This window comes from Grammomys surdaster, unplaced genomic scaffold, assembly GCF_004785775.1.
Source record: "Grammomys surdaster isolate TR1022 unplaced genomic scaffold, NIH_TR_1.0 371, whole genome shotgun sequence".
Classification (NCBI taxonomy): Eukaryota; Metazoa; Chordata; class Mammalia; order Rodentia; family Muridae; genus Grammomys; species Grammomys surdaster.
The window spans coordinates 710,384-733,116 of NW_021604790.1; the positions used below are offsets into that span (position 1 = coordinate 710,384).

At 50.0% G+C, this 22,733-nt stretch overlaps 1 protein-coding gene across 5 annotated transcripts in view; it reads right to left on the reverse strand.

Annotated features, from left to right (window-relative positions):
* The window catches only part of Znf385c (zinc finger protein 385C), a 56,111-nt gene that overhangs the window by 13,723 nt on the left and 19,655 nt on the right, over window positions 1–22,733 (reverse strand). For all 5 annotated transcript variants that reach the window (XM_028780627.1, XM_028780628.1, XM_028780631.1 and 2 more), the window contains exon 2: window positions 13,324–13,575. In XM_028780627.1, the coding sequence (XP_028636460.1) occupies window positions 13,324–13,575 (252 nt within the window). The remainder of the gene's footprint in view (window positions 1–13,323; window positions 13,576–22,733) is intronic.

Genomic DNA, 22,733 nt, shown 5'->3' on the forward strand with positions numbered 1-22,733 from the left:
TTTTCCCAGGTGGCTCAGTGTCTCCCCTTACCTCTGGCTGCCACCCACCTGCATGTCCCTCACCCTCCTGGGGCTGTAGTATTCATCCCACTCTGTGCCCATCAGCATCAGACCCAGGTTGAACCTCTACAGCTCGGGGGGGGGGGGTCGAACATCGGTTATCAGGTACATCCTCTTTAGCCACATAATCCACATGCTCAACACAACCACTTCGGCCAGGTCTGCCTCTACCTTGACGACCTTGGAGGTGCGAGCGGTTGCCAGGCTGGGGTAGGTTCCTCCACCCTCAGCAGGGTCTTCCAGAGTGGGCTGGTCCTGGTTGACTGCCAAAGCCCAGAAAGTTGCCAGTGCCCACCATGAAAGCATTCTTGGTTTTGGCATGCTTGTTGTGCACCAGGGCCTGATGACACTCTAGACAGAAGAACATCAGCTTCTGCTTGTAGTCAGAGTCCAGGCGGGGAAACAATTCCATCCACTGTTCACTGAAGTACTGCTTGTGCTTGGTGGAGTTGGAGACCTCTCCAGCCAGCTTCTTCTCAGGGGGCACCATGCCTGCTGTCAGGACAGGGGACCGAAGACCCCCTCCAAATGCACACACACACACCGCTTCCCTCACCCACAGAGCAACTCCGTAGATAGGGAATCTGGTAAGGAGGCAAGAGAAAGCCCACCAAGCTAAGGGGGAACCATCCATCCAATGTAGCCTAGAAAGTTTATTCCAACTGTGCTGTAGGAGGCTGGAAATGGAGATAAGGGAGTGGTGTCAGGGGGGACTGGGGGCTTATGCTGTCCGCAGGGATAGGCTGGACTCGATGGAGAGGGGTGTGTAGAACCATGCAGTGAGCCACACTGGGAGATGTAAGGAACCCCCAGCCCGCTCCCAAGGGCCTCTCTCCCTCCCTTCCTCCAGGACAAGGAAAGGTATTGGTTGGCAATGACTGCTATAGTATCTCAGAACACAGTAGTGACTTGAAGCCCAAATTGAGTCCCAAAGACAGACATGATTCTCAGGGCTTTTAAGTATTTAGTAGCTGATCCAGGGCTACAACACAGACCTCCTGGATCCCTAACTCACAGGATGTTGTCCTCAAAGGCCACAGACACCTGTATCAGCAATACAGAGCTAAGCATATCAAGGCCGTCTGCTTTTCCCTGGCACATCTGGTGCTGCCTGAGCGTACATACAGGTGCTGGCTCATATTCGTGAACACTGGCATGTGATCCTGGAACAGGCTACAGGTCCTGGGAAAGGTCTCAGGAATAGGCTACAGAGTGAGGACAAGCTTTGGTCTGGGCTGCAGTGAGTACAATTAGCTGGTTGTCTCTGCATCCTCAGGCTGAGTCTCTGAGATCTGAAGGTTGGGTCAAGTTGGGTCAGACTGCCAACCGCACTTCCTAGTGGCTGATGTGCAGTTTGTCCTCTCCTCTTGTGCCCAATAGCAGCAGGACTAGCAGCAACTATTGCTTATCCAGTCAGTAGAAACTAAGCCAGGCCTTGGGTTAAGACCATACACCTCCTTGACATACCTCAAGGAGACCAAGATTACTACTGACAGTGGGTGGGGAAACTGAGGCACTGGACTAAGTCATTTGTCTAAGGTTTCTCGAGCAGCAAACAGCTGATGTACAATCAGGACACTCATCTTCCTATGGCCACAGGCCCCACTGTCAACATGTCACCGCTTCTCCCAGCCTGCCTCAGCCTAGCAGGCTCTCATGTTCCTGTGTCGATCACAGTACGAGTCTTTCTGCCTCCACACTGTTCCCCTACAGCCCCTGAGAACAGCCAGCTCATACCTACTCAGATGTGGGGCTCCTTTGCTTTTGCCTCTTCAGTGGGACCTTACTGCTTAAATCAGGCACCTCCCCAGCCTCCAAACATTTCTGTATTGTTAGTACTCCTGCTAATCCTGCCCAGCCATCCCCAAAGAGTCTATTTTACAAAGCTACTGAGGTTGTTGCTATATCTGTCTGTCTGTTTGCCTGCCTGCCTGTCTGGACATAGAACTCAAGTCCCTGAACATGCTAAGCATACCCTCATCACCTGTAACTTTCCCACTAGAATTCCCACTCTTCCTTTCTCCTTGAGCAGCTTCCTCCATCCCTTGACAACATCTCAGACCTCCCCTCTGCTACCCTGATCCCCACAGCTGGTCTGGTACCTGGCCTCCAGTCTGAAGCAATTCCCTATGTGCAGTTCTCTGTGTATCTGCAACCGAATGCCTTTACCCAGGAAGCCCCACCATTTTCCACCACTGCCCCTGCTGCCCCCTCCAGCCCACCCTTTACATGTCACAGATCTGGATCTGGTTCTGGTTCTGTTCCCTCAAATCTCTTCCCTCTCTCTGTCTTCCCTCTCTCCCATACATTCCCTAAGGGCAGGAAAGACAACTGGCTTCTCTTTTTCTGTCTTTGAGACCAGGCTGGCCTCAAATGTGCTACAAAGAGGATGGCCTTGAATTTCTTATTCTCCTTCCCCTAGCTCCTGATTACAGCCATGTGCCACCATATCCAGCTCTATGCATGCCAGAGCTCAAACCCCGGGCAAACATGCGAGGCAAGTGCTCTACCAATCAAGTTACAACCCCAGGCCAATAACTTCTTCATGTGTGAACCCCAGATAGGGCAATAGTGCCTGGCTTCTAAAATGTATATCACAAAATTTGGAGAAAGAATTTTAAAAAGCAAGCTGAGTGTGTATCTGTGTGTGTGTGTTTGTGTGTGTGTGTGTGTGTGTGTGTGTGTGTGTGTGTGTGTTTGCCACCTTCCTCCTGTGGAGGTCAGAGGCCAACTTTGTGGCATTAATTCTCTCCTTCCATCTTTACTCGGTTCCAGGAATTGAACTCAGGTCCCTGGGCTTGCTCAGCCAGCACCTTAACCTGCTGAACCATCTTTAACAGTTCAACCTTGGACACTTGTTAGGGGGTGGAAATCACTTCCTTCCTCATCTTTGCTTTCTAACAGCCTGTGATTCCAAGATTTTATCCTGCCCACCACCCAAAGGATGTGAGAGTGGGGAACAAGTGTAAGACCAAGACCAAGGTGACAGGTGCCCTCCTGGAAGTTTGTCCAACCTTTCCCATATTCCCAGAACCTCGGTCCAACCCCACCCTGCAGCAGGAACAAGTAAGTACACTGAGATGTCTTCAATGAAGGAACCCGGAAAAGTAAAGGCCAGTTTGACACTGCTCCAGACAGCAGTCCTTAGACCCATTAGAATCCAGTCCAAAACAAACCAAAAACATATTCAGTTGACACTAGCCATATTTAAGTACTCAGTAGCCACATGGCCTGGGCAACACAGAAACCATGTGCAGCATCCTAGAAAATTCCAGCAAACGAGTTATTTTAAATCTACACTACCTTATCTCGCCTTGTAGGAGCTAGCCTGGGGTGGGGGTGCAGAGTAGGGTAGGGAGGATCAGCAGAATTATATGAATCAGTGCTACCCCAGGGGCAGCCAAGTGTGAGCAGCGTTGGATCCTATAGACCTCCACAGCCTGTGGGATCCACGGCAGCCTGCATGGTCTAAAGGCTCCTGTGTGGCTGTGTGTGCTGCTCTCCCCACCCTCCTATCCACAGATGATGTAAACCCAGTCTCTTTCCCCTGGCTCATATAGTTCCCACCCTTGGGACCTCACTATGAGACCCCCAAGCTCTCAGTAGGGCAGGGTCCTATCAGATGGGGTTTCTTTGTACCCTGTGTGCATCCTCCAGAGTACTGGGACAGGGGAAGGTTGGAGACTTCCTCTGAGCCCATCAGTGGGTTTCTTAACACAGGCCCCCACCCCTTCCCCAGAAGTTCTAGGACTGAATGCCAGCCCGGTGTCCCCCCACACTACTCCCACACTGCAATGAGGGGGACAGAGCTTGTAGTGAATTTTTACATGGTGAAGTGCATCTGTACCTGGCCAACAAGAATCCATTAACCTACCTGGAAGCTGATAGGGTATAGGGTACAGGGGTCCAGATTCAGAAATGTCTGGCTGTCTCCCAGACCTTGGGGACTGGAGTTCAGAGATGCCTGGGATGGATGAAGTCCTAGCTAGATTTAATTCTGCCTTGGAGATTTATTAGGAATCTCATTTTCTTCATCTGAGAAATGGGTTGTAATTAGGAGAGGAAGGACAGTATAGAAATGGAACTGAGGACCATAACAGATAGTGAAGAAAGAGGTGGTTTGCTTCTGTAGAGCCAGGGGATGCCAAGGCATTTGGTGGCGCTGTCTCTCCTGTCAACACACAGTCACCCAGACATGACTTCCAGTCCCCTCACAATTAGGTGCAGCGTTCTCCATGCTAAGGGCTAGGGAATATGGTGATTTTGATGCCAAGGCCCTCAGTCTCTGGGTGATTCACTGTCTGCCTCTAACATTCAACTTGAGCTCTGGGATGGACCGTGAGCCTTGGCACGTGCACACATGCCTGGGTGACTGCCTGCTCTCTAACTATATTCAGGTCAAGCATCTGCTCCTGCTGCTGCAGGAGAGTACCATAGGTCAAGGTCTCTCTTCTCAAATATGTAAAGTGGGTATCTTCTTTGGTAGGATTTTAAAGGATGTCCCCCTCTCCCTTTTCCAAGTGTCTGGGAGAAGTCCCAGCCCTAGCCAAAATCCATAGCCTGATCCAACTCACTGAATTGTTGCCTCAAGAAAAGACAAGTTATTGGCTCTGGGCACACAGAGAGTAAGCCAGCCTGACAGCATCAAGAGGCAGCTTACCCTGTGCCTCCAGCCCAGGTTGGGGCAGGAGTGCAGAACAGACATCTTATGAAATAACATCACCCTGGCTGCCACTCGAGAGCAAGGGCTCAAGGAAACTACATTTTGTAGTTATGCCATAATTAGAAAAGATCGACGTGCCGGGCAGTGGTGGCGCACGCCTTTAATCCCAGCACTTGGGAGGCAGAGGCAGGCGGATTTCTGAGTTCGAGGCTAGCCTGGTCTACAGAGTGAGTTCCAGGACAGCCAGGGCTACACAGAGAAACCCTGTCTCAAAAAAACAAAAAACAAAAAACAAAAAAAAAAAGAAAAGATTGACACCCACCCTGAGATTCACAGGCACCCACACAGATAGTGCTAGACACAGATGCCCAGGTATGTGTGCACATACATCTCCCAGTGGTGAAACCAAGTCTAAGGTCTAGTGTGTGATGCCCATGCAGTGACACAGCCCCTCTCAGGGGCCAGGTGTGAGGTGGCATGTGCACACAGACAGGCTCGATCAACAGACCAGTGGACACATAGCCTTACAGATGTCTCTGAAACACTAGACACTGTACGCATGAGCTGGATGCCGCATAGCTTAAAGAATAATGAAACAAACACCCTAAGACCACCACTCCGGATGAGAGCATGCGCACACTTCCTCACAAAACCAGATGCATCCGATTCTTGAGATCACATGACCAAACAGTCCCAGGGCAGAGAGTAGGGCCCTCCCAGAGGCACATGCATATGCACACACATGCACATATCAACAGAACAATGCTGCTTCCATCACAGATAAAATACTCAGAGGTGAGGCCCTACACCTCCCTGGGGGTCTATAAGCAGTTAGTGTGTCCTAAGGGAGGGCAAGACATTTTCTTTAGTGATGTGGTCATGGCTAAGGTGCCCACAGCCCCATCAATAACCTTTCCTGAATGCATGATGTGGTCATGGCTAAGGCGCCCACAGCCCCATCAATAACCTTTCCTGAATGCACACTTCTGCGAGAAACCATAATAAAACTCATTGACTCACCAAAAAAGAAAAGAGCAACAAAATGTGGGAGTAGAAGGGAGATTATTTGGGAAGAGGAAGAGGATCAGCCGGAGGGGACACAGGAGGATAGTGGGGGAGGGGGAGAATACCATCAACATACATCATATGTAATACATCATCATATGTATGAGAACGTCACGAAACCATTAGTGTGCATAATTAATATTTGCTAGTCATTTTGTTTTAACCTGCAAAGAAAAAAAATGAAAATCCAGAGGGAAGGCCTAGGGTGGGGTGGGGCAGGCAGGGAGGAGACCCAGCGCTTGCCCATTCCACCGTCCGGGAGGACTCTAAGTATGGCCAGGGCTCCTCCACCCCTTCACCGGAACCTCTCTCTCACTTCTGGGCTGTCTGGAGTTATACTGATATTTCAGATCCTTTCCAAGCTAGAGACACCTCAAAGCCTAATAGCAAGAAAGCTGTACTATGCCCCCTTAGACCTACTCCCTCCAGACCCTTGTCCCTGGAAGAGGTTTCCAGAAACCTTTGAAAGCTGCCTCCCTAAAACACAAAACAAACAAAACAAAAAACGACCAGGCAAGCCAGGTGTAGCAGTGCATGCCTATAATCCTAAGTCTTTTGTGACCGAGACAGGATGGCTAATTTGAGGCTATCCTAGGCTGCAGAGTAAGTTCAAAGCCAGCCTGGGATACAGCAAGGCTTTGAAGGAGTTGGGGTGGGGTGTGGGGGGAACGAAAACAAAAGGCCTGACAAGACCCTAGAGGGTAGGGACACAGGTAAAGCAGGGTGTGAGGTACTGGTGTGGCCCCAGTGTCTAGGCTGCTGCTCGGCTAGGAGCCTTCTGGTCCAGTCTATCTTCTCTCCACCACGGACGTAACAAACAGCTCTTCAGCTCCATTTAATGTCTCTCCTCCCTTGCCCTTAGAGGAGGCGAAGGTAAGATTTCCTATAAGGAGTCTTTAGCTCAGGTTCCCACCACACATTTACCCAGATGTACAGCATCGTTGAGTCCTCAGGGGAGACTCTCCAGATGTCCTTCCCCTCCTTTGTTCTCAGCCACAGACCAGGCTATATAGGACTGGGGTGAAGTCTACTGACTTTGGGTCCCAGCAGACAGCCTCTGGGGGCCACTAATAAGAAGGAAAGAGCAGGGTGGGGGAGATGGAGACCCTTTCCTGGAAGCCTCTGAGACCGTCCCCACTCACCAGCTCAGGCACCCTCAGTACTCACCCAGGAGCATTTTCAGCCTTTGGAGACACCACAGAGCAGAGCGCAGAGCAGGAGCAAACCCAGCCAGAGTGACAGAGGGAAGGGGGATGTGAGGGACAGGAGGGGAGGGCTTGAGGGAGGGACTCCAGTTAGGCTGGAAAGCTCTGTTCCCCTTTGTCAGAAAAAGGGTGCCCAATCCCTGATTTCTGAGTCCTAACCAGAGGGGGACGCAGCAGAGTGGGATCTTTGCCAGGCTGTGGTAGCGTGAGAGACTGTGGAAACCAGGGACAGAGAGTGGAGTGTGACCTACTCACCCCCCCCCCCACCTCCCTTCCTGAGCCCCAGGCTCCCTGTCTCCTGTCTCTTCTACTGAAACAAAAGGCTGACTTTGTCCACAAAAACCTTCAGGGACAGGTACCACCCTCACACACCTCACCCCTGCACTGCGTGCCTGAATGCTCCCCTGCTCTGGACTTGCTGAAGCCCCTATTCAGACCACTGGTCTTCCTCTCCTGGACGTCATCTTATAGCCATCTGCTTATACAGAAGGGGAAACAGGCTCAGGGAAATATCACAGAGGGTTGCCACTGAGGTAGGGAGGGAGCCCAGGTTAGACCCTTAGACCTGTTACCTCCTGCAGTGCCAGGAAGGAAGTGGGGAGGGCTCTGCCAGATCAGCTAGAACTTCTGAAACATGTCTGGGGTCCAGGGTCCCCACCTCTTCTCTCCACTGTTGCTCCTTCCTCCCCCTCCTGATGCTGAAATGCAGGCTCGACACTCACCTGAGCACCTGGTGGCTGCACAGGTGGGGGCGGGGTGGGGAGGTGGTCAGGAAAGGGGAGACAGTCAGGACAGCTGGGATCTAGTCCAAACCCTGTCTGTGCCCAGTGCGGGCCCCCACCCCTTCAGCTTTCTGTCTCCACCAGATAATAACCAGTCATCTCAAAGCAACCAATACCTGCGCCACAGAGCAGGTCTAGTGAGGAGCTGACAGCGGCTGCTTCTTGCTAGGAAGGGGCTCTGAGAGGAAGGAGTTGTTTGTGTGGGGATAGAAAAGAAACTCAAGCCCAGAGTTAATGAACGAGCCCAGAGACACGGAAGCTCTGTCTTCTTCCAGGCAGACACCTAAGCTAAGCCCCCTAATTCTCTACCCAGACAGCCTCGCCTCTCTGGGTGGTCTGGGTGGGGGAAGGCAGATCTCACCTAGGGGAAGAGGATATTTGGCTGCCTTGGGAGAGATCTCCTGTCACCAAAGGAGGATGCAATAGGAAACACTGGCTGAGCTCAGGGGTCTGCAGGGGAATATTATTTCTTTGAAGCTTGTACCTGAAGGTCTCAGGATGACGGGGTGGGAGGTGGGGGAGAGCTCATCGAGGAGGAATCAGCAGCCCAGAAAGATGCTGATGGGAAGGACAGGAGGAGAGCTTCCGGAGCCTCCTGGAGGGACTGAAATTAACCCATCGGTAGGGAGCTGTGGGGTAGGAGCATTCATCAAGCCAGTGACTCATGCATGACCCATGTCCTTGATTTCCAGGGCCCAGGGTACAGCCAGAGGCTTCAAAGTTTAGAGAAGAGATAGGGGGCTGGGTATCTCTAGCACATTAGTGGGGAGTGCAGAAGACTCATGTCTGACTGCCATGACTGCAGCCATCTTTGTCTTGGATGCCTTTATAATCTGACCCATCTCTGCCTGTCCATCCCAGTGTCTACCTTACATTCTTCACCCACAGTTCCTCTAGCCATCTCAGTAAATCAGAGCTGAAGTCATTTGTGAAATTCCTTCCTGCCTTGTCAAGGGTCTGTGGCAATGTTTGTAGGGTAAGGGAGAGGGGCTCACTCTAAATTAGAAAGTGCCTAGAGTCAGAGGAACTGGCTGACTTTAGGAAGCTCCCCTTCTTTAGCCAACTAGAGGGGCAGGAGACAACTGGTGAGTGCTCTCCTTTTTTCTTAAATTTCATTTCCTTTCCTTCCTTCCTTCCTTCCTTCCTTCCTTCCTTCCTTCCTTCCTTTCTTTCTTTCTCTCTTTCTTTCTTTCTTTCTTTCATTCTTAAAGATTTAATTATTTACTTTATGTATACGAGTACACTATCGCTGTCTTTAGACACACCAGAAGAGGGCATCCAATCCCATCACAGACGGTTGTGAGCCACCATGTGGTTGCTGGGAATTGAACACAGGTCCTCTGGAAGAGCAGGCAGTGCTCTTAACTGCTGAGCCATCTCTCCAGCCCCTCACTTATTTATTTATTTTAAACCCAAGGTTTCACTATGTAGCTCTCTGGCTGTCTTAGAACTCAATACAATAGATCAGGCTGGCCTCAAACTCACAGAGATCCACCTGCCTCTGCCTCCCGAATGCTGAGATTAAATGGTTCCCCACTTTAAGTTGAGATAACACAGAACAGAGATATGGCCAGAGGTCGTGAGCACCTGTATAATCATCTTGCTGAGTCTCCTTTCTCAGGCCAACCCCACTTTCCACTCCTAAACACTATGCACCTTGCTCTCTCTGTGTCTGTTTATCTGTCTGTCTATGTCTCTCTGTCTCCCTCTCCCTCTCTGCCGCCCCCTCTCCCTCTCCCTCTCCCCCTCCCCTCTCTCTCTCTCTCTCTCTATATATATATATATATATATATAGATAGATAGATAGATAGATAGATAGATAGAGATAGAGATAGAGATAGAGATAGATAGATAGATAGATAGATAGATAGATAGATAGATAGATAGATAGATAGATAGATCTGGCTACCCTGAAACTCTACATATAGGCCTTGAACTATCAGTAATCCTCTTGCTCTGGCCTCCCAAGCGTTAGGATAAAAGGCATAAGCCAACCTCTCTTTATATACTGGCTGCTCTCTTTAGCCAGGGTAGGAGGTGTGAGATGGGACTGAGTCAGACACCTGGAATCACAACCCAGCTGTCTGGCTTTAGGGGTGCTATTCTCTCTGAGCCCCCACAGTTCAGTGTGTAAAGTGAGGGGTGAGGGCTGAGCATCGTCATCTGTGTGGTGGGGGTGGGGTGGAGAGGCTTCCTGCTGGGTGTCTAAGAGCTTTCTGAGCAGCTGGGCTCCAGAGCAGTGCTCAATATGGGACAGCAGAAGGCCACAGCTTCTCATGCAGGTGTCCCAACTCCCTGTGCTGCCCCAACATCTAGATTAAAGCCAGGAAGCTGTGCCTACACTTTTGTATCTGCAGATGTTGGAGAATGGATTTAAGTAGTTTACGGTGTGGAGAGTAGAGTCTCTGGCTTTAGCCACACTTCTAGGGGTTCCTAGTGCCCCCCCCCCAAAGAGAACAGAGTAAGGAAGTAAAGGATAGCCCAGGACATATTCCTACAGTCTGACAGGGCCTCCTGTGTGGCAGGAGAAGTACCAAGAGGTGGAGATGAAGCCAGGTTTGGCTGTGAGAACTCCAGAAGCTGGGTGTGACTGAGGAGGGAGGCCTCTGATCTAAGCTAAGAGAGGAACCTTAAGGAGGGAAGGGCCCCTATCTCTGTAGCTCCTCCTACATACCACCTCAGAAAGGAGAACAGGAGAGGGTCCTGGCTTCACTGTCTGTGATGGTCTGTCACTATGGAAGCCTCTAGTCCCACAGGACCCTAATCAAAGTGACATCTCCCGGGGAACAAGCTCTTGGCTCCAAGAGACAAAGGCCTCAGGTCTCCGTGTGTGGTGTGGCATCTCAGACCTGGAGTGCCGAGGAATTAAGCAGCTTGTGGAGGGTTCCTTGCATACACACCCCACAGACCCCCAAAGCTTCCCTGAACTAGGTGAGGAGCTCTCCATTTCCCTGGAGTGTTACTGTGGCCCCAGCCCAATCTTACACCAGGCTGGAACCAGTTTTTAGCAGGACTCAAAGTTGTCATATGGGTTTTCATTTCCCCAACTGATTTCTACCTTGAGTGACTGCCAGCTAGCCTCTTCCTATCCAGGAGGGTTGTACCTGGGGCCCAGGGGCCAGTGAAGGCTCAGAATTAACCAGAGCAATGAAGATGGCAGCTTCTCCCTCCCATGCTTCTGAATAACACAGTTACTAGATGTATCTCAGCACCTTGCATTAGGCTAGCATTGGGCCTGCCTAAGGCCTCTGATTTCTGGACACACCCTGGATACATAGTGACTTAATTGGCCTAATATTTAACAGTCTAGAGTGGAGTGTTAGGCATCACAGTTCCTGGTGACTCCGAATTTGGTGATCTCCCAAACCAACCTCACCAACCCCACCAACCCTGACCCTTTTCCCATTTTGGAACCTCTCTCTAACAACTGAACCACCTCACTACCCCATCTCTCCAAGAGCCTGCCTAACTGAAGTTATCCATGCCTCTTCCCTCTCCCTTGGTCCCTAAACTCCATTTGTTACCAAACCTTGATGGTTCTGCTACACGAAAGCCTCAGAAACTGGTTTCCTACCCGATCTCTCTCTTAACCACGGATCCGTAAGTTTCACTTTCGTCCTCTGTTAAGGACATCTGAACCGGCAAATACTCCAGCCCACAATGCTGCTGTGAGACCCATAACCTCTAGAGCAAAGGTCAAAGGCTAGCCTGGTGGGAAGGCCCCTGCCCTGTAAGGGATACCAGTTCAACCAAGCTCAGCCCATTCCCTACATAAGGCTCCACTGGCCACCACCCAGGAGACCAGGAGCTTTTGGTCCCTGTACCAGCTTTCGTTTGGCTCTGTTCATGAGACCCATTCCCCTCCGGGATCCAACATCAGTGTCACAGTTCTTGAGCTTCTCTGGGTTCTCCTATCCACTCACTCACTGTTCCCTCTTCTGATGTCTTCCCCCAGCACTATGCTCTTTCCCTCGGGTTCTAGCGATTGAACTCAGAGCCTCACGTATGCTGGGCAAGAGCTCTGCCTCTTGTCTATACCCCTAATCCTTGTGACTTTTACTACGGAGACAGGACTCACTAAGTTGTCCAGGTTGTGTCTGAACCCTCTCTATAGCCCAGGCTGGCCTTGAATTTGAGATCCTCTCTCCCCAATCTTTAGAATAACTGGGATTACTGGCCTTTGCTAATAGGCTCAGCTGTCTCCTGGGTTCTTGGCATTCTTTTCGCTTTCAATACCTGAGAATAAACGTATCTTTACATAGAGTTATTTGGATAGCCTCAGCCTCCTGATTACAAGCATGTACCACTCACCCAGCTTAAATGGAAGACTTTTTAACCCATCTCTCCCCACACATACCCCCCCATCCTACATGCTCCTGAAACAGCCATCCATAAGATTTGTTCAGTCACAACCTTGAGAATCCAACTCTAAGTGCCTCCTTGGAGGCGTTAATGCTGATAAGGGAATCTTCCTGTCATTTGCTAGGGACATGACCTCAGCTCGAAATGCCCCTCACCTGCTGTGGTCATCACTCTCCCTTCAAGGCCTTTGTGTCCCTGGGGGTGTGTCTCAGCTTCCATTATGCTTAGGGGGCACTGTATAAATGTCATCCGAAGATTAGGCATTCTCAAGGTTCAAGTTAGCCTCTGGCAAAACTACCCTGCGGGACTGCAAGGTGGGTTTCTCGAAGACACCCCCAGGATCTAGGGTACCGATGCCTTCTTTCTCTCCCTCCTAGGCTTTTGTGGTTCGGCCTTCCTTGCCAGCCTGCAGCACGTGATCCACACGTGTCTGTCAACAGGCATCACCCTCACAGAAGCATTCACCCATTTCCCCCAGAACACTGCACTGAAGCCAGATGCCCCTACAGCACTGGCAGCCAGTCCCCCCCCCTCCCACCCCCTACCCTCCTCCTTGCAAAGTCACCCAGGCAGGAAGAGGCAGAAATCCTGGCTGAGAGTCCAGCTGTCACAGGAAGAGGGACCTCCTGTTGTTCCTCAGTTGGAGTGCTAAAAGCAGGAGTATGGAACACCCTGCAAGCTGGAGACATGTTATAAATGTCCTAATCACAAACACCTCCCCAGGGAGAGCTCCTAGAACTGAAGAACCTCCAGAGGCGACCTCAAGACTCTCACAACCCAAGAGATCCCATAGAAAGCTGTCCAGAAGTAAAACAAAACTTTCTCTGGTTTTGTGGAATCCAGAGGACATGCTAGGCAGGCGCCACACTCCGTGCTACATTACCAGGTGTTTTTTTTTTTTTTTTTTTTTTTTTTTTGGTTTTTTGAGACAGGGTTTCTCTGTGTAGTTCTGGCTGTCCTGGAACTCACTCTGTAGACCAGGCTGGCCTTGAACTCAGAAATCTGCCTGTCTCTGCCTCCCAAGTGCTGGGATTAGAGGCGTGCACCACCACTGCCTGGCCATTACCAGGTTTTAAAATAAAACTTGACAGCACCATAGAGGGAAGCCACAGACCTAAGATCCCTTAAAGGAACGCAAAGCCAGTTTATAGGAAGGGCCCTAAGCTCAGTGCCACTCCACACTGACCTGGCCCTGTGGAGGTCTTCCCCAGGCTGAGCTGCCGAAGCCTTCGCTGGTGGGCGCGTCCCCCACAATGCACCTGGGCCTGGGCTGCAGAGTTTAGCTGGATGTTGCAGACGTCACAGAGTGTGTAGGAAGGTCGTTTTCTTTCCCGCTTAGGCTTTGATGATTCTGGAGACTGAGGGGGACACTCAGATGCTTCAGTTGTGGGGGCCTCCTTCTCACCTGAGGGGGGTGGGCTCAGTGGCCGCTTCATACCTGAGCAGATAGAGAGGGAGACAGATACACAGTGGCTGGGTGGTTGTGAACACACAGAAAAAACAGGAGAGGTTTGAAATCTGGAGGTGCTGATGCGTATGGCAGGTGACCCAGCCGGACTTCTAAATATACCCCTCAGCCAAAATGTCAAGAGGAAATGAATTGGGGTCGTCCATTTCAGGCAGAGTAACATTAAAATATAGGACCGCTAGGAAGAGTGTCAGAAATGGCTGCACACTGGGAAGCCGGTTGAACACAGGGTCCCAGAGCCTGAAAGCAAATCTCAGAGAAGGAGATGGGATCTTGGAGACAAGGTAACACTAGGGAAACACAGCAGTAGGCCAGTGAAGTTGCACTTTGGGAAGCTGAGTCTGTTCTCAAGCCTCCAGGCAGTAGCTGACAACACTGTGACAGACAGGCACCGTGGCACTTACTGGAGACACAAGAGCCCTCTGGCCGGAAACCCAACCATCCTGTTCCCTATACCCAGAAAGGTGACATTAACAAATAAAGACAGCCTGCAAAGCCCCATCCCACATGGCTTGAGATGTCCCTACTGTCTTGGTCATGTGAGCCGAGGCCGAGCTGGCAGCTTGGTTGATATCTGGATCTTCTGAATACAGCATTCACACATCACCTCAATCGGGACACTCATGTCCTTCTTACAGGTGACTGTCCCCTTTGCAGATAACCTTTCCCCCCCTAACTAATTTCTCTGGTACTTTCTCTCACATTTCTGCTTCTGTTTCTTCACTGGAGTTGGCTGCTAAATTTCTTTCTTAGACAGAACTTGTAATCACTTCCTTCCCAGTGTGGTGTGTGCGTGTGTGTGTGTTCAACAACGGTCATGCACGCTGGAACACACTCATGAGTTTGAGAGAGAGCGCGCGTGTGTACAATATATGTCTATGTATATATGTGTGTTTGTCTCTGTGTGCAAATGTATGTGTGCCTGTCTCTGCATGTGTGTATGTGTGTACATGTGCACATTCACACATAAGATGCACATGTGTGTATGTCTGTCTGTGTATGCACGTTTGTGTTTCTCAGCTCTCTTCACCTGGAGACTTCCTGAGGGCAGTGCCTGAACAACCCCAAGATTTGGGAGAAGCATGACAGAGCCCATCTCTCTACTTACAGATGAAGTTTGTGACCCTGCTCCATTCATGCTGAAGCCCTAACCCTTCAGTATACCACAATGTGACTGTATTTGGATAAAGGACCTTTAAAGAGGCAGCCAAGTTAAAATGATGGTGTAGTAGTTGGTTGCAAACCCAAATGCTGTCTTTCTTTATAAGACAAAGAATTTGAACAAGGCTATCTGAGAAGAAATCAACCCTAAGCCTGGCTGTAACACATACTTGTTATTCCAACTTTAGTGGAGGTTAGGCAGAAGGATCAGGAGATGGAAAGCCAGCCTGGGCTACATGGCAAAATGTTGTGTTTAAAAAAAAAAAAAAAGGAGTAGAAGGGCTAGAGAGATGACTCAGTAGTTAAGAGCACTGTTTGCCCTTCCAGAGGACCCAAGTTCAATTCCCAGCACCCACATGGCAGCTCACAACTGTCCATAACTCCTGTTCCAGGGGATCCAACACCCTTACACAGACACGCATGTAGTTAAATCACCAATGTACACAAAATAAGAATAAGTAAAAAAAATTTTTTTTTGGATTTTTCGAGACAGGGTTTCTCTGTGTAGCCCTGGCTGTCCTGGAACTCACTCTGTAGACCAGGCTAGCCTCGAACTCTTGAACTCAGAAATCCGCCTGCCTCTGCCTCCCAAGTGGTAAATTATTGTTTTAGAAAAAGAGTAGAAGGTTGGGATGTAGCTGGGTTGATGGAGTCGCTTGCCTAACATGAGGGAAGTCCTAGGTTTGATCCCCAACACCACTACATGGACCAAGCATGGTGGCACATGTCTATAATCCCAGTGCTTGGAAGGGTGAGAAGTTCAAGGTTATTTTTAGCTACATAGAGTTTGAGGACAAATGTAGGGTACATCTGACCCTGCCTATTAGTTAATTTTTTATTTTATTTTTATTTATTTATTTATTTTGTTTTTTTGAGACAGGGTTTCTCTGTGTAGCCCTGGCTGTCCTGGAACTCACTCTGTAGACCAGGCTGGCCTCAAACTCAGAAATACGCCTGTCTCTGCCTCCCAAGTGCTGGCATTAAAGGCGTGTGCCACCACCGCCTGGCTTGCCTATTAGTTAATTAACTAAAGAAAATAATAAGTAAGGAGAGAAGCCACCATTGCCACTGCCAGTCCTGTGACAGCGTGATCCCTCAGGCCTTTAGCTCCAGAGCTAAGATACAAAGTTTCCATCGTTTAAGCCTCTGCCTTGCAGTGCTTTATGAGGGCAGGTGGAGAAAGCTAATACTTCTCCCTCAAGATCATTTCCGGAGTCCTTAGTCTCAGGCTTATTCTGCACATCAGCTCAGACAAGCAATGCTATAAGGTTCTCACAGGAGCATGTATCTGTCGGTGGGGTCCAGCTCAAGAGGAAACTCATTACCCAAGTCCATGGCCATGAACCTGCACGCATTCCCTGAATGTTATCCAGGAGCTGTTTGTTGTTTTAGTAGATGGTGGTGGTCCCTATGAAGTGTGTCTGCCATTACTCATGTGGGGGCTGTGGGTGGGTGGAAAAGGGACCTAGCTTAGAGTAGGTGTTCACTGATGGGTCACACTTCAGTCTCGGCGCTGGCCTGCAGGTCAGTTGTGTTGTGTGAGGCTACTGCAAAGGTCTCTGTTCACTGTGGGTGGCTAATGTGATCTGTCTCGTTCACCCTGTGTATACGTCACAGCAAAGCTCCAACACAGTGTAAGTGCCATTGTATTCACATCTTGAACTATTGTTGAGTGTGTGAGACTTGCTATATGTTAAATCCTGTCTCTGTCCCCAATGCGATGGGTTAGGAACTAATCATGTTTGGAACTAGAGTTACCAGATGAGACTGTACCAGTGTCAGAGAAAGCTGACAAAAAATTACAGGATTTAGAAAACTTCTAAAACTCCCAAGACTCACCAGGCTTCCCCCAAAGCTGTAAACTGGCAGTACAGTTCTGGGGAGAGGAGGCTCTGCCATGAGCCGGGGATCTGCCATCATCACAGGGAGCTCCAGTGATGCTGTTTTCCTAAGCCACTGTCCATGCTGGGAATGACTTCTCACCGATGCAGCTGCCCATACATCTATAAGTAACTCCAATAACCTCACTGGTTCACTCAGCTACATTTGGGTGGAGTAATGCCTTTGGTCTGTCTTTGATCTGTGCCCTAAGGTGAAGAGACATTTGCTTATGTCTCCCTAGGAATGGTCACACAACAGGTGAGTCCAGCATATGAAGGGGCCCATGTCTCAGATGTGCACACAGGTTCATGAGAGGATGGATACACAGATCAGCCAATGCACCTGTAAGCTGTGGGATCCTCAAGATTACCAGATATCCACTGCAATTTAGGGAAGAGACTTGGGACAGATTCCCTTTTGCAGGCCTTAACAGAACCAGCCTTGAGAACCCAGATCTGTGAGACAATCCATTTCTGTTGTCTATTGTTCTGTTATCCCTACCCTATTAAACTAATACACTGTGGGTTAGCCACGAGTGTCTGAGAATTTGAAGCTCCTATCCTGGATGCAGGGTGCTGCTGCTGAGATGCAACACCAGCATCCATTCCAAGTGGCCTGGTGGGCATCTATCTGGTAGTTAAGAGATGGCTATTCTGAACAGGGATACACTACTCTTCCAAATGCAAGATGCATCTAAATTGCCCCCTGGTAGATATGCCAGGGACCCAGACCACTGCCCTCCCCACAGAAGACACTGAAGGTCACTTCCATCACTTTGTGAGGGTCCTAGTTCCTCTATCAATATTTAGTTCCCTCTCACCTCTAGATGGCAGACCCTATAGCTCTTCTGCCTCCTCCAACTCTTCCTCCACACTGGTAGGAGACAGGAAGGAGGTCACAGATGCCAGAGTTAGAGGAGGTGGCCCAGGTGTCAGGGGCCAGGTGGAGACCTCAAAGGAATGAGACTTTCTTAGCTGTCCAGGAAGAGCTCAAGGGGACAGGGATATTTTGAACTCTCAGTGCAATTTATGACAGACTGGTCGGGGACATGGCTCAAGAGAGCAGACAAGTATGTGCCACACTGTTGGTTAAACCTCTGTGATATACAGCCTCTCGGATCTCGGACTACTGGGATTCCGGGCTAATGTGTCTCCCCAGCCAGGATGCTAGACCTGCTGTGGCCTGTCCTGCTTGACCCAGCCTTCCCAGCTGTCACCTGCTGAGCTACACTGTACCAGCTAAGCCAGGACTCTCAGCATTACGGAGGCATGGGCAAGTGTACACATGGCTTATCTAACCCCAACTATAATCATCACAGGCTAGTAAACACACACACACACACACACACACACACACACACACACACACACGCCAGTATGCATAACTGTACTTAACACCACCATGAGTCCCCCTCCCCCTGAGACCTCCACTTGAGTCTTAGTGACATTCCAAGAGGAGAAAATCAAGTCAAGAGCAAGGCAGTGGGCTTGCACCAAAAACCATGGAAAGCCAAGCTAAAAACTGTGGGAAAAATCCTAGGGGCTTCTCTGGATCAGGGACTATACTGTTGCTTGTCTAGAATGCATGAACTTCTGGTTTCCACCTCTAGCCGAATATAAAAACCAATGTGGTAGCAAATGCCTATACTCCCAGCATTCGGAAGAGTTGGAAGGATTAGAAGTTGAAAGTCAGTTTTGGATGTTCAAGGCCAGCTTGGGCTATGTGAGACTACTTCTCCTCCTCTTCCTCCTCTTCCTTCATTTTCTTCTCCTCTTCCTCTCCCCTCCTTCTCATCTTTTCTGACTCACAGAGATCCATCTGTCTCTGCCTCCTAAGTTCTGAGACAAAAGCCATGTGCCACCACCACCTGGCTCTGTTTTCTTTTGCTTATTTTTTTTTAAAGTATTGTTATCTGGAGGGGTGGGGTAGAGAGACGGTTTAATGGTTAAGAGCACTGGTTGCTCTTCCAGAGGACCTGGGTTCCATTGCCAGCACCTACACGGCAGCTCACAACTGTCTGTAATTCCAGTTCCAGGGGATCTGACCATCTCACACAGACATACACCCAAGCAAAACACCAATAAATAAAAATAAAAATAAATTTAAAAGTATTTTAATTATTATTATTTTTTGTTTGTTTGTTTGTTTTGAGACAGGGTTTCTCTGTGTAGCCCTGGCTGTCCTGGAACTCACTCTGTAGACCAGGCTGGCCTGGAACTCAGAAATCCCCCTGCCTCTGCCTCCCAAGTGGTAAATTATTGTTTTAGAAAAAGAGTAGAAGGTTGGGATGTAGCTGGATTGATGGAGTCGCTTGCCTAACATGAGGGAAGTCCTGGGTTCGATCCCCAACACCACTACATGGACCAAGCATGATGGCACATGTCTATAATCCCAGTGCTTGGAAGGGTGAGAAGTTCAAGGTTATTTTTAGCTACATAGAGTTTGAGGACAAATGTAGGGTACATCTGACCCTGCCTATTAGTTAATTTGTTTTTGTTTTTTGGGGTTTTTTTTTTGTTGTTGTTTTTTTGAGACAGGGTTTCTCTGTGTAGCCCTGGCTGTCTTGGAACTCACTCTGTAGCAAGCTGGCCTCGAACTCAGAAATCTGCCTGTCTCTGCCTCCCAAGTGCTGGGATTAAAGGCGTGCGCCACCACTGCCTGGCCTAATTATTTTTTTAATTTATGTGTGTGTGTGTATCTGTAAGTATATGCCACATATGTGGCCCACAGAGGCCAGATGAGGGCATCAGATCCCTTAGAACTGGCATGAGTTGCTCTGTGGGTTCTAGGACCTGAACCTGGGTTGTCCTCTGGAAGAGCAGATCGTGCTCCTAACTGTTGAGTCCCAGATCCTGCCTCTCTAGTGGTAAAGTCCATTTAGCGAGGGCAGCCTTTGTGCCAGACATCTTGCACATAAGATCTTTTTAAAACTCCACTATAGTATCATGAGGTGGACACTATTATTAACCTGTTACACACTCCACAGATCAGAGAACTTCCAGGTTCCCCAGCTAGACCTGAACTGCACTTGTCTGACTCAGATCCCTTAACCACAGTCTTGGCTCACCCATCTTGACCGAACTCCCTTGGGGCAGGGTGAGGAGGGCTCACAGGCTCAAAAGGGAATGATGGGAGAATACAGCTGTGTACCTTCTATTAGGGTCCAAGGGCAGGCAGGGAGGTGTCACACCTTAGGTGAGAAGAGATAGAGCCAGAGCCAAGAAGGCCAGGTGGAAGGACAAGGTGAAAGAGAGAAAGAGCATCTATGGGCCCATCTGTCCAGTTTACCCAGGAATTGGGGCTACACCTCCCTGCTTCCCATCTTCCCTCAGAGAGTGCCAAAGACTGAAGCAGACAGAAAGGGCACATGCATAATAAGGGGCCAGCCTATGAAAGAGATAATAGAGGCTTCTGTCTGGCCTGTATCTGTTCATTTGGAGCTGAGGGGTGGTGTTAAAGATTGGGTAGAGGGAGCACTCAAGATTGGGTGGAGGGAGCACTCAGGATTGGGTAGAGGGAGCACTTAGGATTGAGTGGAGAGAGCACTCAAGATTGAGTGGAGGGAGGACTCAGGACTGGGTGGAGGGAGCACTCAGAATTGAGTGGAGGAGCACTTAAGCATAACTACCAGGGTCTCCCTTCTACTACTCCGGATGGATGATGGATGTACTTCAGAACCCTGGGTTTTAGTGGACATCTCAGCCACTGCTCTCCAGTGAGGTCCTCTGCCTGTCTATGCAGAGGATGAGATGGAAAAGGATCAAAGGACATAGCATGTTAAGTAGAGGGTTGTCTCCCAGCAGGCCAGGGAAGAGGTTCTCTTCCAAAGGGGTAGCTGGAGGAGAGGCTTCTAAGCCTGTTCCCAACTTTAATCGGGCATGGAGACTCCCTCAGCAAACACTTAATGAGCCCAATTACACTCTGACATTTTCCCCTATGTCTGCCAACAGCCACCCTGCATCTTTCCTAGCCAGGCCCCAGGCCCTGGCCCTGAGAAGGGGACCTGGCTAGCAGGCCAACCTCAGCTGGTCTTTGCCTGTCTGGGCTTTGGTTTCCTGGTCTTTAAGGAGGTAGGACTAGGTTGAACATGATCTCTTGGGACCTTAATAAGCAGCGCTACAATGGTAAATCAGCAAGAACAGCTGTGTGTGTGTGTGTGTGTGTGTGTGTGTGTGTGTGTGTGTCTGGGTAGGTGAATGTCTATCACCTCAAGCTACAGCAGAAAAACTACCACCAGTCCAGGACACTCGGGAGGTTTTGCAGGTTCAGAGTGGAAGAGGCAAGTGAATCTGGCTAGGTTCCCCTCCCCCACACACCCACAGCTGTCACACAGAGTCAGGATGAGGACCCAAGCAGCCCATGTCTGTCACTTACATGGCTATGAGCAAAGAGGGAGGAGGCCACCAGACGAGGGACTCAGTTACACAAGGAAGTTTCTGGAAGAGGAGAAGCCTCATAATGTTCCTGTCCTAGAGGAGCCAGATGCCCTTTCAGTGAGCTGAAGGAAGTGTCACCAAGCTTGGTGGCCTCTCTGCCACCTCAGCCACCTCCTTACTGCCATCTCCCAGGGTTAGTAAAGGAAACAGCTCTTTAGTACATGCAATCAGTGATACCTAGCCAAGCCGGCTGGGACCCAGGGAACTGATGAAGGCTTCTGTCTAGCGGGTATCTATCTGTTCACAGGGGGGCTGAGGGGTGGAGTGGAGGGAGCACTCGGGATTGGGTGGAGGGAACACTCAGTATTGGGTGGAGGGAGCACTCAAGCACAGCTTTCTGCTCTCCACCACTCTGGACAGATAACAAATGCAGAATTTCAGAATCCTGGATTTTAATGCAGTTTTCAGCTACTGTGTCCCCATGAGGAATGCAGAGGGCAGAATGGAAAGGGACCTAGAGCCTGCAGGGTAAGGGGTCATCTCATGATTCGGACCCCACAAGAGTCCTGAGATGGGTGGTCTGAACAATAACAGTTCTGCCTGTGTTCTAGCCCCATACAACAGGATGCTTGGGCCTGGGCCCAGGAAGCAGAAGCCAGGCCTGAGGTTCCACGGGACAAATGCCAGATAGCCATGTCTGTGTCCTATCTCAAGTAGTGACAACAGAAACCTGTTTCCTCCCTGGGGACTTTTGAGTGCTTAGGATTGGGAGTGAGCTGGCCAAGAGCTTTGGAAAGTCAAGATTTCATCCAGCTCCAAGGAAGGGTGAGAGGGCAGAGGAGGTGAGGGGGTGTGGTGGTACAGGGTAAGATCACCGCCTTGATCTCTCCATGCCCTGCCCTCTCCTCACTCCTTGGTGTCTGGGTGCTCCAGGGGACCTCCCTCCTCTCTGAAAGCCCTAAAGATAGGGGCTTCCTCTCCTGAGCCTTAAGACTTCTCTGAAAGACCCACAACCCACTCTTAAGAAATAAGGAAGTCCTTCTTACTATCTAACTGGCATCTCTCCTGGCATCGTCCTCAATAGCAATTCAGAGTAACTACCTCTAATGTGGGGGAAGGGAAGGCTACCCTCAGGACTCCTTTTCCCTTTGCTGCCTGGAAAAGCTGAAGAACCCTAACTTGTGGGAGTGGGTGCTCTCATGCCCTCTCCCAGGCATCCCTGTGCCTGCATCCTGGCAGAGCTTGCCTGATCCCCCTCTCCTAGTCCCACTCCTTAAAGTGCTGAGAAGAGTAGCATCCGGAAACACACCCTCTGCCTACAGCCCCACCCACCAGCACTCCCAAAGTAAGAGGGTCCTGGGGGCCCGGGGAGGAGAGCCTGGAGGTTCCAGGGATAGCTTCAGAGGGGGTGTGGGGAAGGATCAAGCTAGGAGGGCACCCTCTTTGCTGAAAATAAGGAAAGCCCTAGGATTGGGGTGGGGGGTTAAGGCAAGAAGGCCTTTGATGCCTGAGAAGGTCGCAGGTGGGAGTGTTCTTTGTACTCCTCAAAAGACCCAAGACATCTCCTTTAGAGCCCACCCAAGTGCTCATGGGCTAGCTGGACTCTGGGATCTTCTAAACTCCCGATGGATCCTCATTCCCAAAGACAAATCCCTAGCTACCGAGAGATCTCACCTCCCTGTCCATCAGTTCTCCAAGCAAGTCTTTCCT